Genomic DNA, 20,222 nt, shown 5'->3' on the forward strand with positions numbered 1-20,222 from the left:
TTACAAATACAAAATTAAATTTTAAAAATATAATTAGTTTCAATGTCAGAATATATCAGTATTAAATTACAAACACTAAATACCCATTATGTAGAATCTGAATTCATAGTTAAATACAGAACCCCAAACTATTTTCTTCATCATCATTATTATTATACAAACAGTATTAGAGGCTTTATATAATTCACCATCTAGTCTCATCCTCATAAAAACCATACAAATTCAGTATTACTATTATCCTTATTTCACAGATGATGAAGCTAAGGCTCAAAGCAGGTAACTTATACATGGTTACACAGTAAGGGGGAAACTCACGATTCTCAACCATATCATTTTACTCCAAATACAGAATAATTAACTCCAGATGGCTCATTAACTCCATTCATAGATTCACATGACAAAAGATTTTAAGGATGGGTAAGATAAGAAAATTTAACTATTGCATCATGTTTAATGTACTAGAAATATCCAGTTTTGAAACTGTAAGTTAATTAGAAAAATAGTCAGCAAGTTTTTTTTTCCAATTTATTTATTTTCAGAAAAACAGTATTCATTATTTTTTTACCACACCCAGTGCTCCATGCAAGCCGTGCCCTCTATAATACCCACCACATGGTACCCCAACCTCCCACCCCCCGCCACTTCAAACCCCTCAGATTGTTTTTCAGAGTCCATAGTCTCTCATGGTTCACCACCCCTTCCAATTTACCCAAAGGCACATACCCTCCCCAATGTCCATAACCCTACCCCCTTCTCCCAACCCCCCTCCCACCAGCAACCCACAGTTTGTTTTGTGAGATTAAGAGTCACTTATGGTTTGTCTCCCTCCCTATCCCATTTTGTTTCATGGATTCTTCTCCTACCCACTTAAGCCCCCATGTTGCATCACCACTTCCTCATATCAGGGAGATCATATGATAGTTGTCTTTCTCCGCTTGACTTATTTCGCTAAGCATGATACGCTCTAGTTCCATCCATGTTGTCGCAAATGGCAAGATTTCGTTTCTTTTGATGGCTGCATAGTATTCCATTGTGTATATATACCACTTCTTCTTTATCCATTCATCTGTTGATGGACATCTAGGTTCTTTCCATAGTTTGGCTATTGTGGACATTGCTGCTATAAACATTTGGGTGCACGTGCCCCTTTGGATCACTACGTTTGTATCTTTAACGTAAATACCCAGTAGTGCAATTGCTGGGTCATAGGGCAGTTCTATTTTCAACATTTTGAGGAACCTCCATGTTGTTTTCCAGAGTGGTTGCACCAGCTTGCATTCCCACCAACAGTGTAGGAGGTTTCCCCTTTCTCCGCATCCTCGCCAGCATCTGTCATTTCTGACTTGTTGATTTTAGCCATTCTGACTGGTGTGAGGTGATATCTCATTGTGGTTTTGATTTGTATTTCCCTGATGCCGAGTGATATGGAGCACTTTTTCATGTGTCTGTTGGCCATCTGGATGTCTTCTTTGCAGAAACGTCTGTTCATGTCCTCTGCCCATGTCTTGATTGGATTATTTGTTCTTTGGGTGTTGAGTTTGTTAAGTTCTTTATAGATTTTGGACACTAGTCCTTTATCTGATATGTCATTTGCAAATATCTTCTCCCATTCTGTCAGTTGTCTTTTGATTTTGTTAACTGTTTCCTTTGCTGTGCAAAAGCTTTTGATCTTGATGAAATCCCAATAGTTCATTTTTGCCTTTGCTTCCCTTGCCTTTGGCGATGTTCCTAGGAAGATGTTGCTGCGGCTGAGGTCGAAGAGGTTGCTGCCTGTGTTCTCCTCAAGGAGAAAAATAGTCAACTAGTTTTTTAAAGATTTTATTTATTTATTTGAGAGAGAGCATGAGTAAGTGAGAGAGAGAGAGAAGGAGCAGGAGGAGGGGGAGAGGGGGAAGCAAACTCCCTGATGAGCAAGGAGATCATCCAGGGCTTTGATCTTGGTACTGGAGGCAGACACTTAACAGACTGAGCCACCCAGGCAGTCCAGCATACAATTATTTTAACAATATACTGTCTAGTATATAAAATGGTTATGTCATTTATATCTCTATTAAAAAGACATAGTAGTTATCAAAATTCATAATAAAATGCAAAAGGACAAAAAAACAAAAAACAAAAAATGAAACAAAAAAAACAGGAAAGGTAGAAAACAGTTCCTGAAATGTGTTACATTTCATTTCATGAAGTATGGGCAGCATCCTATTATCCAGAATAATGGTCTCCCACTCTCCTTTACTTTCTGCCACCCCACTCCCTATTCAGCATACATATGCATGCAAACACACACACACACACACACACTAGAGCTACATTGTTCAATCCAGAGCCACAATGTAAATTTAGCTTAATTACAATTACTAACAGGAAAAATTCAGTTGCTCAGTCACACCAGCAATAGTTCAAGTGTTCCACAGCCACATGTGTCTACTGGCTGCCATACTGGACACCACAAATACTGGATACTGCAGAAAGCTTGATTGGATAGCACTGTACTGGAGACTTTAATGAAGTCTTCTGGCCTAATATCTAAAACCTAGGCTCCAAAGAAGTACAAAATTCATTCCCTAATAATGAAGTCTTGATAATTGGTAAGTTCAACTTCCAAGTATATATCTCTTTAAAATTATTACTGTCTGCTTACAATGAAAACTCAGTATGCTTTCAAAGAAAAAGAAAATCTAACCCCAGATATAGAAAACAAAGAACTGGGGCGCCTGGGTGGCTCAGTGGGTTAAAGCCTCTGCCTTCAGCTTAGGTCATGATCCCAAGGTCCTGGGATCAAGCCCCACATCAGGCTCTCTGCTTGGTGGGGAGCCTGCTTCCTCCTCTCTCTCTGCCTGCCTCTCTGCCTACTTGTGATCTCTGTCTGTCAAATAAATAAATAAAATCTTAAAAAAAAAAAAGAAAACGAAGAATCGTGTGATTTTAAAGCAGAACGCTACTCAAAAATACTAAATACTGTGGTTCGATATGCTTTTAAAGGTAAAGAAACTGAAAACCTAGAAAGATTAGTTAATTTGCCCAGGATCATATAGCTAATAATAAGCCATAAAGATAAGACTAGAACTTATTATCTCATGACTTTAGTTTTCAATTCTTTCTACAACACTACAATGTACAAATCTGGCATTAGTGAGTAACATTTTTCCTTGGACTGGAAAGAAAACAAGTGCCTTTGAATTGAGTATCACGAAGTCCACTATCCAGATTCTTTTTCTTGCTTAGTTTCTTTTTAATAGCTTTAAGCTTCAAAATGGTCTGCCAAACCTGTTTTAAATAAAGCTTCCATGAGAATTAAAATTTAAACTTCATAGTAAGTCAGTGACTTTAATCCATTATTAATAAATACGGTAAGCTAGGACCATAATTTTGATTTCTAATCCCTAAAAATAGTAAGTTTTTTTATTTGCATTACAATGATCTCCATTTCTACATGGTTAATCATTTACATTCTTTAGTCACAGGATGTTATTGTCCTCATCCTGGGGTATGGGATGTGATGCACAGTGTGAAGTATCACAAAAGAGACTATAAACTTTCTAAAGGCAAGGCTCCACATTTGTTTAGGGTTTTCTGTATAACCTCTAATTGTCCTCAATAAAATGATTAAAATATAATGGGTAACTGGTAATTAGACATGTCAAATTTTATTGGCAGGAGACCTATCATTACCAAAAAAAAAAAAAAAAAATTGTATTCAGTTTCTTAGTTAAGTGGAAGAGAGGGGAACTATTTTAACACAAAACAGCTTCATAAAATTATTGAGAAAATGCTAAAACCTTTTGTTTATTTTAACTTTTCAGCTCCAAAAACTATGCAAGCATCTATCTATCTGTTTGATCACAATTCAAAGAGCTATAGAGCATAGTAACTGCCAACTCCAGGGCATTCTCAGACAGATTATCCATACTGCCATTAGCTGTGACAAAGTGTGCTTTTAAAATTTTATTGACACTGTCACACAGTTGACCTTATTAAGTACTTTGTTGATATTAACAAGGTCTTTCTTTATCTTAGCCCAGCAGGAGTTAGGGAAAAAGATGGTTTAAGTCAAATAAGTACCAACCAAGAAATATATAAACATACAGAGGGAGTTATTAATTAAGTCAAGAAATGGAGAAAGAGTTCAGGCAGGAGGAAGCCATGTACAAAGGTAGGAAGGTAGAAGGATAAAACAGCATAAAATGTTCAGGAAACTGAACACAGTAGGACTGGACCAAAAAGTATAAGGAGAAGAGTGATGAAACATGAAGTCACAGAGAAAACAACAATCAGATGATGAAGTATTGTGTGTAGACTAAGATTATACTTTTATCCTAGAAGCTATAGAAAGACTTTCTTGAATTTGAAGCAGTGATGTGACAAGAACTGCATTTCAGAAGTTTAAGTCTGTGGGAAATGATTTAAAGGGGGCTATTTAAGAGTCCAGGAAAATGGCAAAATAATGAGACATGACAATGCACTGAAACAAAGAATTGGCAGAAGGGGTGGAAGGAAAAGGATACCATACAAATGAACAAAAAGAACAACACTACAAAATTAGAATTGGTAAGATTTGGTAATTGAAGGAATGGTGAAAGGAGGAAGAGTAGATTCAAAGATGATTATTATGTTTCTCGTTTATGCAACTTGGTAGATAATGCTAAAGTTAACTAGGACTGGGACTACAAAAGAAAGCAGGTTAAAATTGGAGAGGTGATTGGAGTTAGAAGGATAAGGATGAAGAAAAGGAAGGTAAGTATAATTAAGGATGAAACTGAATTTGAAATTCAGTCAGGAGACAACTGAACATATGGAGTCTGAGTTAGAAGGATTGCAATAAGATGAGTACATAGAAATTCATCACATAGAAGTGCTAGATGGAAGTCATAAGAATGGATGGGGCTGTCTAAGGACAACATACAAAATGGGAAAGCAAAGAACCAAAGAACTAAGGATCAGGTTCTTAGAAAGCAGTATATTTAAGGGCCAAGCATAGAGACAGAAGATTCAAGACAGAAGATTTAAAATGTAAAATATAGGTAAAAGAAAAACAAGGAGAATTTAGTCACTGTATCACTGAGTCCACTGTATCACTGAAGTTGAGGGAGGAGAGAGCTTTGTTAGACATAGTGTCACATGATACTGGAGAAGCCAATATGACAACTTAAAAAGGGTCATGCTTTTTTTATTATGGAGGTCACTAGTGACTCTCCATTAGAAAAAAAATCTTAGATTTGACAATTACTCAACTTTGAAATAGATATAAAATGAAAGGCATCCTTCTTTATGTCAGAAGTTACTTTTGTAAGTGCTTGACAAATGAAGATATTGCAAAAATATACCTATACAACCCCCAATTATACTAATTCAACTTTTAAAATGGTCATAATTTAAAACTGTCAATAAATAGAACACATTTTCTTAGTGATATCAGATATTCATTCAACACTTACTATTTAACACACTCATCTACTTTTTCACAAATTTTTTCCTTCTTCACAAGCTGTAGCTCCTTGTTTTACTATAAATGTACTGGTACTGACATGATAAATGTTTATCCAAGGCTACTTCCTCATATATGATGGTATAAGGACACTAGTAGCTAATTTACAAGTATGTTTAGAGTAAAATCTCAATACTTGAGAACCACTATGGAAAGAATCAAGCAACACAGAATGAGTCCATATATCTGAGGGTTTGTCTATGTAAGCAGCAACACTTGTCTTTGCACAGAACACTTTCAGAAATGAATTAGATAATTCCCATATTTCTAAACAAAATATCCTAGATACAACTGTTTCCTTGCTGACTCAGGGCTGTGATTACATATGTGAGTTAGGGGCACATGGGTGGCTCAGTGGGTTAAGTCTCTGCCTCCGGCTCAGGTCATGATCTCAGGGTCCTGGGATCGTCAGGCTCTCTGCTCAGGAGGAATTCTGCTTCCCACCTCTCTCTTCTGCCTGCCTCTCTGACTACTTGTGATCTCTCTCCCTCTGTTAAATAAATAAAATATTTTTTAAAAATATGTGAGTTAGTGAGCTATGATGTAACAAAGAGATGCCTGGCATGGAGCACTGGGTGTGGTACATAAACAATGAATTCTGGAACACTGAAAAGAAATTTTAAAAATAAATAAATAATTTTTTTAAATTTTTAAAAAAAGAATCTACTAAGATGTGTAAGGCTACTTGCTTAGTTTTGATAAGAAGAGGTAACATGTAGTGGTTAAGACCATATACTCTGGAACCAAACTCCCTAGTGTCCAATATGGACTTTTGTCTCCAAATTATACCGTGATCCTTGAAAGTTTATCTAACCTCGATGAGCCTATTTACTCATCTACAAAATGGGGATACTACTATCTTTCTCATAGAACTGTTGTGAGGTTTAAAATGAGGTAACATATGTAAAGTATTAGAATATTGGTATATAACTTATAAATGCTATCTTTAATTTCTCATTTTTGTGTTGCCTGTAGGCCATATAATTAAGCATTTGGGCATATAGGTTTGAATAGAGAGAGAGATGAAATGAAATTACAATTATGAATAACTGCTAGAATATAGCTGGATGATAAAGCTAGAGAAGCAATGAGAATATTTATGAGGAAGATAAAATATATGTTTCTGTGCATATGCAAGTGTACGTATGTATGTCTAAACAAAAATAATACTAGAAGATAGCCAAGGATAGACCAGAGAAAACAAAATATCCAAGAGGAGGACAAACACATGAAAAAGAGAAAAAACAAAAGTAGTCCGAAGGTAAGAACGGGGTCAATAAAGCCAAAGGCAGTAAAATTTTCAAAGAGGGAGGTGATTAATAGAGTTACAAGATGATTAGAGAAAGGCTATTGGATTTTGAAATTAGAGGATCACTACCAACCTTTTTAAGAACTGAAAATGTTAAGTTGTGAGAATTAATTTAGGAAACACAGAAAACAACAATAGATGATTCTTTTAGATGATTCTTTTAGACTGGGACTATAAAATAAGGAAGATGAGAGGCTAGTTTGAAGAATAACTGAGATCAAAAGGTGTTGTAGTATGGGTGAGAACTGAGAACGCATTAAGCTAAAGGGAAGTCAATGAAGAAAGCTTACGGAGATATATCATTTATTGTCTCTTAGTTGAACTATTGAAGATAAAGAAAATACTACCACAAGGACATAATTTTAATTTAAAGATGAGCTTAAAAACCTCTGTAAGAAGTTAACAATATGTTTTAAAATTTAAAAAGAGAAAAATGCATATAGCTTTTTTTAAAAAATTATTGCTATATTTTAATAGAATTACTTTTACTGTTTCTGTAGTATCCTGAGAATTCTCAAAATGTTATCAGAGTCTCAGGAAGTAATTCTGTTAAAATACAGCATTAATTATATTTTAAACAACATTTTAAAATTATTTTAATAATTAATAATTTTAATATTTTAAAATTGATAATTTTAATCATTTAATTATTTTTTTAGACTTTGGTTTTTATTCTGTATTCTGAATATATTTTTGAACTTTAGATGATATTTTTTCAATCACATGACAGTCCAAATAAATAAACCCATGTCACAATTCTTGTAAGAGTAACAGGCTCTGTATATAACAAATTACTAATTGTTAGCTCATCAAAATAGGAAATTTCAAATTATGACTTGTATATGTTTGCATGTATAATCAGTATTAAACAATTTCTTGAATATCTAGCAAGATGTATGTAATTCTTCTATATGCTACCTGTCAACAATTTGCCATTTTATCATTCTATTCAATCCAATTTCTTGAAGGCTAGCAATTGTCATTTCTATCTTACTGGTTGGGGTGAACTACTCTATGGAGGGGTGTCATTTTAAAGTTCAGAAAATGCAGTATACAAATGTTGCATCATAAACACCTGGTTTCAAATTATAGCTCTACCCGTCAACAGCTGTGTGGTTTTGAGTGAGTCATCTGAGTGAGTAATGAAAACTTTAAATATATCTAAAATACTTACTTCCTCTTAAACATTGCAAGACAAGTAGAAACTCCTATATATGACTGAATGCCAGTGAAATTTAGTTAGGTAAGCCCAACTATAGGAATAAGAACAAAGATTTCAAGAACTCATCTAAAAAGTACAGTTTTCAAATCTTTCAGTAGAAATATTAAAAATTTTGAGATAAATTTTATAATAAGTATATAAGGGAAACAGTGATATAGGATACAAAGGGGAAAGAAAAATTAAATTCCCTTACAACTTGTAGCCCTTTCACAAGTCCTTAAAATGGGCAGTGACCTTCCTCTAGGAACTCAGCTGCCTGGATATTAATGCTCTGCTAAACACAAATCTAAAGGGAATCTTAGCTGACCCCCAGGATCTTGTAACCTTTAACATAAAAAAAAAATTCCTTTAGAAACTTCCTTTATCATCCCCCAAGCATATGACCCACTGATATACATTTAAAGGGTCTCATAACTAAGGTTTTATTAGATAGTAATAAATAATCTTTTCCTAACAACAGCTAGCCCCTTCAAGGTTCTGGAAACCTTGCTTCCAAAATTCCTTAGAGATTTATGTTATCACTGACCCCCTCCGAACTTGAAAGTATATAACGGGCCACTTCTTATGACGCCAGTGCAGCTCTTCCTTGTTCAGGGGTCCTATCCCCTTGCTTTAATAAAATCACCTTTTTGCACCAAAGACTTCTCAAGAATTCTTTTTTGGTCATGAGCTTTGAACACTAACATCATCAATGATAGAAGGAAATATTCCAACTATTAAAAATGTGATACAATGGATATGAAAGACACACCATAAGAGTTTATTCAAAATGATCATCATAGTCAGAGAAGTAACAATTAACAAAGATCCTTAAATATTTAAAGAGAGATTATAGTTTTGTAAAACTATAGCATCCTCTTTGGACAAGCCAATTCATCTATCTCTTTAGTTTCAAACCTTGGCAAAACAAACAAACAAACAAAAAACCCTAATACTTTATAATACAACAAAAAAAGGAGAAAGTAAATTGTTTTACATCAGATGAGAAATTTTAACATTTAAACAGTCACTACTAAATAACTTGATAAAATTAAATGTGGAACCATCTTCTCTTTGATAAGAGAGCAGAAGGGAAGCTAAGGACAAAGCACAAGCTGATGCCCCACAAACCTCCCTCACCCATTCTCAGGTGAGATATGTGTGACATTCCTCAGGCACACCTAGCTGCCCTAAACTAAGGGAAGGAAAAAAAATGGTTAACTTATAAAGATTACAGTCCTGTAAGATAAGTGTCTTCCTCAGTTTACAAGTCTTAGTGATTTATAAGAAAAAGGCATTCTTAGCAATAACTTAATTTCTAGAAGGAAATGCAGATACAATTAAATGTCCTTATAACCTGCAGGTCCTCTTTGGCATATGAAATTTCTTTGGAAAACCTGGCTTTTCCTCACCTCCCCGACTCCCAAGTATATAATCAGTAACCCTCTCAACCCAGGTACAGCATCTCTTTTTGCCCATGAGTCCTGTCCCTGTGCTTTAAAAAAAAACCCACCATTTTGCACCAAAGACATCTCAAGAATTCTTTCTTGGCCATTGGTTCCAGACTCTATCAAACCTCACCTATATTCCAAAACTACATTACCTTTGTTGAATGATACTACAGGAGTTTAAAAAAATAATTCAGAAAGAGTTCCCCATGGTGCATTAAATGGTAAACACTGTCTAAAAGAAATGAAAATTGAAGAACAAAAAACCTGATGTCAAATTCTGACTCCACCACTTACAGGCTATGTCAGCTTAGAAAAGTTATCTACTCTAAATAAACCTATTCATCTTATAAACAAAATGGAGATGATAAAAGTGCCTGCACAGCTGGGTTGTTGTGAGAATTTAATCAGATAATATATGTAAGTTAAAATGCTAGTCTATGATCTCTTACCATAAATATGGCCAATAAATATGAGTTCTCATCGCTCAAGAACAAAGTCATCTTTCATAAAATGGGTTATTTCATGAAACCATCTAAGAAAAGATAGTGAGTTTTGTCATTTTCTAAATAAGACGTTTAGGCTGGGTATACACAGAGCTAATTAGATAGACTCTGACCAAAGAATTGCAATTGAGTCCCCACCTTATTCTGGTGAGTCAGACTTCTGAATGTTGTGTGATGGCATAAAGATATGCTTAGATTTCCTAAATTTCTAGAGTAATACAAAGACTTCATCAATATTTGTTAGGCTAATACTATTGGCTAAACTTCTTCCTTGTTGCTCTGATTACTGGTAAAGTTTTAATCTTCATGGTTTATTTTATTATTTACTGAATACCATATTTATAGTAACCAGAAGTCCTTTTCCTAATTTTAAACAAGTTGTCATTCTAAAACTTCTAGCTTTTATAAATGACCAAGCAATAGGAAGAATTTCATTTTTATGTTCCATTCCATTTAAATGATAGTTAAGAACGAGTTGGGTGTCATACAAAATGAGTACTTTAAATATAAACCCCAGAAGCAACTTAAGACAAAACCAACTCACCTGTAATTGCAAAGCTTCATGATTTTCTAATCCTTCCACAATTGGTGAAAATCGTTCCCTATTATTTCTTTCTGCTGCTGTAGTTATAGCCCCTAGAAGTTTATCTAGACTATGGGGTGGGGGAGAAAGCAGAAATGAGAAATCCATCTTACACACACATGAATATGGGTTATCTCTTTTTTTCAGTCTTAGTTTCTTTCTGGCATTTGATGTATATAGAGACCACTGCAATTTAAGAGTTGTGTTCCTGGGCACCTGGGTGGCTCAGTCTCTGAGCATCTGTCTTCAGCTCAGGTCATGATCCCAGGGTCCCAGAATTCAGCCCACATCTGGCTCCCTGCTCAGCGGGAGGCCTGCTTCTCCCTCTCCCACTCCCACTGCTTGTGTTCCTTCTCCAGTTGTCTCTCTCTCTGTGTCAAATAAATAAATATAACCTTTTAAAAGAAAGAGTTCTGTTCCTATCCACATATTTCTACAAGTCAAATACTGATAGATTTAAATAATTTTAGGACAGCAAAACGAAAACTCAATTATTTAAATAAATGAAACTTCAATTAAAAAACTTTGAGGAATATAAATTTCCTGGGTAACATCTTTTAAAACTTTATTTGATAAATACTGAAATTTAAAATTCCAGGTTTGGTATTTCATATGTTAACATAAATATTAATAATGATTTAAGCATAATACGACATCTATGATTATTAAAACTTTTTCCACATGTAAATAGACTGATTTTATAATAAAATACTAGAAAGAGCAAGTACATCTGAAACAACTTAAAAAATCAACATTCTTTGAAAATGGAATAAGAAAGAAAGACTGAAAGAGGAAAGTCTAGGTAATTAGAGGACATCTATAATTACATAGCACAAGACAACTATTTACATGAACTAAAATACTGGAAACTATTGCTATAGTGTCTGAATCAAATTAACCTCTATGAAGTATACTGTGTTTATCAAACTATAGCTACAACTATACCACAATAGGATGTATTATATGAATTAAGTGTTGAAAATCCAATTGACAAGAAAAATACTTTTTACTCATATATAAACTGATTTTTCTATAAAACCTAAAGATCTCCTACTTTTGCATATGTTAGCTCATTCTTAGTTTGTTCTCAGTAAGGTAAGAGTTAATGCTCTCTGATAATATTTTTGTTTAGTGTTTGGCTTTTGGTCTCTGAGGACACTAAGCAGCATTAAGCAAGATCTCATGCTATTCTAATAGGTATGAAAAAGTCAATGTATTAGAATATTCTGAAATCTTTGCATAGCCTTGTTCTGATTGAAACTGAATTATTACTGTCACACAAAATTTCAAAGAAATATTTTAGCTCGTGTCCTTAGCAGATATTTCACTCTTTATCACAATGGTTCCATACTAACTAGTTAATGACATCAGATCTGAAATTTTGCTTCTCAGTCAATATTATTTCCTTGAAAAGGTATAAACTAAGGTACATTCAACAACAATTTCTTAAAGTTAACACGTACATGCACTTTGAATAAATGCAAATGGTCTTTTTGTTCTTTCTTTTTAAAAGGTTAATTTACTTCCCTTTATACATAATTATTTTTTCACTTATTACAGGCAGATAAAGTAAAATACTATTTTAAATAAAATAATAGAGCAATAAAAGCATCTAGTCAATTCAGTGAGTTAAAGAAGTCAAATTTTATAATGGGCATATGCGAGGTGTGTGTGTGTGTGTGTGTGTCTCTGTATTCAGCCTATTTTTCTAACGACTACTTTACCTTCACCTAGATAAAATTCTATCCATTCACTCTGAATCCAACTTTGAAGAATGTCCTGTTTGGATTCTATCTGTTTAAATCTATTTGTTTCAAAAAGTTTAAAAAATGCTGAAATGTAAATAGATATGATAAAATGCCAATAAATTATTTTCTAAAATGTACTACTGTTTTCATGCAAGTTATCTAATGAAAACTACAAAATATGGAATTTTAATTTCTCAAGTGCCACTTTCCATGCAGTTAACATAATATAGCAATGCTTACATGTTCTCCTCTCCAACAATGCAAATAGCAGAAAGTATTTTTACTATTTCAGTCATCATGTTGGGTTGTTTGGGATCAATTGCTCTTGCCAAAAGCAAAAGACTCCTTTCATCTCCTAGAATTCTTTGCAGTCCAAACTAAAGGAAAAAAAAAAGAACCTTCATTCAAAATGTATTTGCAACACATCTTTAATTTAAAAAGGAACTTACAATGATCTTCTAAAAATATATACCCCCATAATGAGGTTCTATCTAATTGTATGAATGTTTTTCAAATTCAGTTACTTATCTTTTTTTTTAATTTTAAATGACTGTATCTTGGGAGTCTTTTCCCTTATCAGATATGATTTACATTAGCCTGCCTAAAAATTCCATAAAGCTTTGGGAGAAATACGTGAATACTCAGTATTTCTTTAACAAAGAAAAACATGTAAAGTACATGCTGGTATGATTTTCTTTTTTTATGATTTTATTAATTTATTTGACAGAGAAAGAGCATACACACAAGCAGAAGGAGCTGCAGAGGGAGAGGGAGAAACAGGCTCCCCAAGAAGCAGGGAGCCTGATGCAGGACTCGATCCCAGGACCCTGGGATCATGACCGGAGCCAAAGGCAGATGTTTAACAGACTGAGCCACCCAGGCATACCCTGATATGATTTTCTTAAGTAATTCTACTTATGTCATTGGGTCTTCCTGCAGATGTCTAGAATTCATGGTTAAATTCTCCAATGTTTGTGTGGAAAATTAAACTGAACAAAAAGGGTAAAATGTAAAGCTCTTTTGTATACTATATGCCAGTTAAAGAAGCAATAAGCCTTTGTATAGGTTTTCCCATACCATCTATTATCCTCCCCCTTTGAGAAGCTGTGTTGCATTACAAAAGCTATGAACCCAGGTAAATGGAGCCTGGATTTTGGTTAAGTGTCAGAGTGAACAGAGGAGACACCATTTTCATTTGTTTTCTAGGCTCAAATACAACCACAAAAGTGTGCACTATAAGAATGGATAAACGAATACATAAAAGGCTAAAACTTCAATTTTCACTACATTTAGAAGGTATTTTCTTTGACCTTTCTCCCACAAAGTATTTCTCAGATTTCTTATGAAATGTTTGCTTCTTTTTAGTTTTAATGGTAAAAATCTGACATTTTCATTGATCAAATTGTCACTGCAAGTATAACTTTTAGTTGAGTAATAAATATATGAATATTTTCATGGTGCCTAATTTAACTTCCAAAAGAATGGGGGGGGCGGGTAGAGAAGGAGAACATAGCTAAAGCTCTTAAATATAAATTTAACAGAGGTCATAAAAAATAATACATACAGAGACAAAGCCAAAATAAAAAAGAGGAGGAGGAGGAGGAGGAGGGGGAAGAAAAGAAATGAGAGACAAGATTAAAAAGAAGCAAAGAAAACAGAATGGGCAAGCATGTATAAAGGTAGCCAGCAGATACTAAATAATAAGGAAAATAAGTGAAAAATGTACGTGTAAAACTAAGAGAGGATTACCATGCAATTACCAAACTTAATAGCTTTGAAAATCAAATTGAGAGTAAACTTGTTTAAATTCTCAAATTTTCATTTAAAAGTTAAAAGTAGTTTCTAATACATAGGGACATACTGAAAATAAAAATGAAATAATGAAAAACCATCAATATAAACACAAGTGCAATATTTCAGCAATGGAAGTTAAGAGGCAATGCTTTGCTTTTGATCCTTTTATGATTCTATTAAAACATCATTGGTATAAAGGAAAAGAGTTTTTGAAGAAGGTAATCTAAACTCCTTGGGGCCAACAAATATGAAATTTAAGTTATTTCAGATGAAAGTTTCATGTTTTATGAAAATTTATTCCAACATGAAGTGGATATATCACTATACTTTATTTTTTTTTAATTCTGAATGTATACTTAATGCCTGTTGTTTCGCATGCCTATAATTTAAGATTCACTACTTATTCATATTCTGAGCATTTATATCCAGGATACTAACATGTCCTAACTATAGGTTAACCTTAATTTAGAATAATCTAAGTCAAACCATCATGTGCTCAAAACTGCCAAACTCTTAAGTAATAGTAATTATATACTCACATATCAACTATGTCCTATGGGAAAAAGCTCTACAGGAAATTTCCCTATTATGACTTTCTCTAGTGATGATCTTGATTACAGTTATTTAGTGTCCTATAAGCTATGAGAATTGACAATGCAAGTCAATAAGAATTTAAAACAAAGGGTCCTACAGCTAATTTTACAGATGAGGGGACCGACAGAAACTTCAAGTGATTTTCCAAAGGCCATTCAACTTAGTGGTAAAGCATGTACTGCATCTCCCAATTTCTAGTACTGTACTCTTTTATTATTTCTTTGTTTCCCTCAACTGAGAAAGAGATTCATCTTTAATTGTGGAGATATAGTGTTCATTAAGTACCTTCTTGTAAAGAGATCAGATTTTGCATAATTCTGTTGCAAAAAACTAAGGGCACAGAAGTTGAGAAATTCAGTATTAATAGTGATAGAAATCTTCCCGGAAGAGACTTCCATGAACAGCACAATTAGCATAGTCTACACAAAAGCCTTATGTCAACTAGCAAGCATCTATTCCACATGCAAAAAATCCTTTGCTGATAAATGTGTGCATAATATATACATATATAAATCATACATAATCCCACAGGTTTAAGAAAGACTGACAATCGTATCACATTGTTAATAACTATATATTTATATTAACAACTATACACTTGGCCAGTTTTTCGTTATTGCTATAACTATTTCTATTAAATATTTTTAGATTATTAAAATTCCATCTAAAGAGAATTATACAATTAGTGAATTAGTCAGTGGTATTTTACCTTAAAGGAATATATATGAAATGTCTAATAAAGTACCAAAATTGTTTATAAAAATAATAACTACAGGGCGCTGGGTGGCTTAGTCAGCTAAGCGTTTGACTTTGCTTCAGGTCATAATCCCAGGATCCTGGGACAGAGCCCCGCAACAGGCTCCCTGCTCTGCCGAGTATGCTTCTTCCTCTGCTCCTCCTCCAACTCGTTCTCTCAATCTCTCTCTCAAATAAATAAAATCATTTTAAAAAAAGAAAAAGAATTAACAACTACAACTTCATAACCAGAGCATGGATTATTATCATTTTTTTAAGATTTATTAATTTAAGAGAGAGAGAAAGTGGGCGTGTGTGTGTGTACACATGTGTGGAGGGAGAGGCAGCAGGATGGGAGAGGGACAAACAGACTCCGTGCTGAACAGGAATCATAATGCAGGGCTCCACCTCAGGACCCTGAGATCATGACCTGAGCCTAAATCAGCTTAACCAACTGAGCCACCCAAGTACCCTGAGCAAAGATTATTTAAAACAAATAAACAAACAACAACCTTGTCTAGAATTCAGAAAGTCACTAATATTGCAACTGGTATACATATACAAAAAAACCCTTGCAATCATCCAAAAATGTCTTCTATATGCATCAACTCACAGATACTAATTGAACATAAAATAGAAATCTTAACCTTATAAAAGCAGTTAACAAACAAGTCAAACCATAGCTTTGAGTTTTCCTTTTCAATGGAATAAAAACACTGTAAAAATGGTATTCAACATATAACATTTAACCATGAAAGGAAAAAAAAAGTAGTATCTAATTTGGAAACAGACTTCTGTGTTTCCATAATTATAAAAACCTACTAATAAACATACTGTAAAGCAAAGTATATTTTAAATGTTTCAATGAAGTCTATAATTTGCATCATAAAGAACCTCTGAAAACTGAATAAGCACCTACTATACTCTCTGCTTCATACTTTCACATACTGTTGAACAAATTCTCTCCTTTTGTGACAGGCAGAAATAAATACTACTTACCTTATTATTCATAAATGCTTTGAGGCACTGAATAAGTTTATACTGATTCTTCTTGTCTATATTTTCTTGCCTGAATAGAAGCAAAATAAACATGTTATGCTTAAAAAAATTTAAATTTTCCCTTTAGTGTTTTTTTTTTCATGTTTATTCTTACTGTTTCTTGTCCAGAAGCTTTTCCAGAACATCCAATAAGAGTCCAAGACCTTCATGGCCAAAGTTGTTAACCCAGCTACGAAACAAACAGAAAATGTGTATTAAAGTTTGTATCTTTAAAACATTAAATATCCAAAATGAAATGTTAATTTTCAAATCTGATAATTCTGTCTTTATATCACTTCTCATTTTTTCATTCTTCCATTACTTTAAGTATTGACTATGAAGATGACTCAGAGATCTTTACCTCAATGCCAGACTTCTATTCCTATTTTAGATTGCCCATTCCATAGAACTGCTTTGGTTATTTCACCAGTATCAAATACTTAAGCAAGCTGATTTAAGCCAAATTTATATTCCCCTGTGTCTCTGTTACCCTCAGTCAACACCCCTTCCAATCTTCCATACTCAGTTAATAACACCACTATTCTCTGAATCCTTCAGACCTGAAATATTTTCATAATTTTTTGATCTCCATCTCAGTCAACTTTGTATTTATTCTGTTTATTGATTCAACAAATATTTACTGAGTACCTACTAATTACCAGCCATGTTCTAGGCGACAGAGACATAAAAGGAAAAAAAAAAGAAGCCTTTACACTCATATAGCTTACTATCTTAAAAGAGGGAGACATAAGAGAAAAAGATAATAAGTATATAATAAAATGTCAGTGCTCTGGAGCTTTAAAAAAATTCAACTTTGATAAATCGAATAATGAATGCTAGTATGCGATTTTTTAAATATGTAGTCAGGGAAGAGTGATAAGGTGGCATCTGAGCAGAGCCTTCAAGGAAGTGAGAACTTTCCCAGCAGAAGGATTAAGGACAAATTGAGTACAGAAGTGGTAGCTACTATGCTTGAAAGATTCCAGGAACTGTAAGTAGACCTGTGTGGCTGCAGCGGAATAAGCATGCCTAAAGAATGGCAGAAAATGGGGCACCTGGGTGGCTCAGTGGGTTTGGCCTCTGCGTTCAGCTCAGGTCATGATCCCGGGGTCCTGGGATCGAGCCCCGCGTCTGGCTCTCCGCTCGGCGGGGGCCTGCTTCACCCCCTCCCCTCTCTCTGCCTGCCTGTCTGCCTACTTGTGATCTCTGTCTGTCAAATAAATCAATAAAATCTTAAAAAAAAAAAAAAAAGAATGGCAGGAAATGAAGTCCAATGTGTGTGTAAAAGCCTGGAAGACTGATCACATAGAGCTTCATTTGACTTTGTCATCCAGTCATGAATATTCCACTTCTAGAAAGACTCCCACACATTTCCCCCTTTCCTCCTTTTCATTGATTCTGCTAACATTCTGGATTAGCCTAGTTAACCTTTTCTTTAATGTGACAGGAGTCTTTCAACTAGGGTCTCTACAGCCCATTCTCTTCTCTTTTCATTTTACAAAAGGCTGGATTAGACTGCATTTAACCAGCCATATGTCCAAAAATTTCCTCTGTACTACCTAACACATTTCAAGTCCCTCAACCAAACATTCTGATCTAGCCTCCATCTACCTTTCCAGCTATTGAAAAAATGGCTCAAATATTCAGAATCAATTGCATCCACAATATATATGGAAACTTGTTTTAAACAAATGCTGCTTTAATTTCCATAGTGGAAATGATTTTTAAAAAAATGGGCACTGCAATGGCCATTGGCAGCAAGCTACTATTAATAATAGTATAATTGGCAGCAATAACAGATAATTGGCAGCAAGCTACTATTCAATTAAGGCATGTAATCAGCAACCTTAAAATAATAGAAATTATGAATAAATTTGTATAAACAGCTCTTGGTATCTGCTTTGGCATTTAGGAAGATAAAATAATAAGAATTCCTTAAATTTAACACTTACAAATCATTTTTTTAAGATTCTAAATTTTAGTCATCTTCTTTTTATACCCAGTGGTATTAAAATTATTAGAGTTATTTCTTTCTTAGTCTAGGAAAGGGGTACAGGAATATGATTTATATTTTTTCACTTTAAAGTAGTCACCCATATATCCCAGACTTCTTCAAATTGTGTACTTTATGATATTTTGGTTTTACTCAGTGAAAATTACTACTGGTCTGGAAAAAAAATGGGATGCATCATTAAGTCTAAGTGTGAGATTCAGGCCTTTTTTATTAAACAAGTAGGCAGTTTAAAGTCTTAGGAGAGTATTTTAGGCCAATGGGCAAAGGAGGCCTCATTAGAATCTTCAGGACTTTTAGGACAGAATGGGAGCACCAAAAGGAGCCCATTACTAGAGGGATAAAATAATTATGCAGCATGATGACACTTGATAGGTTAAAAAGAAGGGATGCAGCTAACCATATATTTTTTTTTTTCCTTTTTCTCTTGCCAGCAACATTTTTCTTTCAGGCCCTAAATACTTTGTGGCCCCTAGACAAATGTGATTTTTCTCTTTCTCTCAATTTTATTCTCTCTCTCTCTCTCTCTGCCCCTCCATATATATGTACACACACACATATACATATATATATTCATTTTACCCAATACAAAAGTGGTCATAAAATGATGAAGCAGTTTAAAAACAAAATATTGGTTACCCTACATAGGTAAGAATTCTGATACTTCAACACCTCAATTAAGCATAAATCAGTAGTTCTCAAGGTAATTGCCCTAAACCAGCAGCATCATCAACATCAACATCAGCTGGAAACTTGTCAGAAGTACAAATCTTTGCCCCCCAACTCCACTCCCCACTAGACCCACTGAATCAGTAGCTCTGGAGATATGACACAGCAATTTAACAAGACCTCTAGGTGATTCTAATGTTCAATCATGTTTGAGAACCACTGACAAAGAACACTGCCTTTTACAAGCAGGACTCAGGCTAAAAATTCAAGATTCCTTTATATACCCTCTCAAGCATACTGTGAACTCCCTCTGCCACAGGACAGAGATCAGGAATTCAGTCCAAGCAAGTATATTTGGTATATTTTACAGAGTATGCAAATGCCAGCTCTGAGTTATTCTGTACTAATTGGAATATCTAGAGGTATAAATATACAGTTGATGAGTTGATTTAAAATCTGCCTCAGAGATTGCGAATAAAGACAGATAAAGACATAAATTTTCTGTAGTATCTCAGCCCTGAAGTAAGAAATTGCAATTTATCACGGGCCCTAAATTTGTAAGAGACATAGAAGCAGCAGAGGATAATAAAGAAGAAAACAGAATAAAAAATGGGGAAGGAGAATGATCTCTTATAAATCCCATAACCACTCTGAAACATACGGGTTTTTCCTTTCTTTTTTATGAAAATAAGATTTACAAATAGTAAAATTTGTCATTTTGACAAATGTATAGTCATGGAACCTCCAATAAAAGAAATATACACAACATTTCCATCACTCCAAAATATTCCCTCATTCCTTTTTACAGTCAGTATCTTTTCCGTACTCCCAGTACCCTGGCAACATTTGTCTGATGTGTGACCCTACTTTTGCTGTTTTCAGAACATCATTAGAAATTGAATCATACAGTATGCAGGTTTTGTGTCTGGCTTCTTGCACTTAGCATGAATATTATGATATTTGACCCTTTTGTTGCATGTATCAGTAGTCCACTCTAATTGTACGGATATACCACAGCTGGTATTTTTATCCATTCATCAATTGATGAGTATCTTGATTGCTTCCAGGTTTTCATGATTATGAAATAAAACTGCCATAAAC

General features: G+C 34.1%; 1 protein-coding gene across 4 annotated transcripts in view; it reads right to left on the bottom strand.

Moving 5' to 3' along the window:
- DIAPH2 (diaphanous related formin 2) overlaps positions 1-20,222 on the bottom strand; it is a 980,408-nt gene that overhangs the window by 731,556 nt on the left and 228,630 nt on the right. For all 4 annotated transcript variants that reach the window (XM_044235543.1, XM_044235542.1, XM_044235544.1 and 1 more), the window contains 4 exons: positions 16,557-16,631; positions 16,403-16,472; positions 12,521-12,657; positions 10,494-10,602 (listed from right to left, as the gene is read on the bottom strand). In XM_044235543.1, coding sequence (XP_044091478.1) covers positions 10,494-10,602; positions 12,521-12,657; positions 16,403-16,472; positions 16,557-16,631 — 391 coding nt within the window. The remainder of the gene's footprint in view (positions 1-10,493; positions 10,603-12,520; positions 12,658-16,402; positions 16,473-16,556; positions 16,632-20,222) is intronic.

This window comes from Neovison vison, chromosome X, assembly GCF_020171115.1.
Source record: "Neovison vison isolate M4711 chromosome X, ASM_NN_V1, whole genome shotgun sequence".
Lineage (NCBI taxonomy): Eukaryota > Metazoa > Chordata > Mammalia > Carnivora > Mustelidae > Neogale > Neogale vison.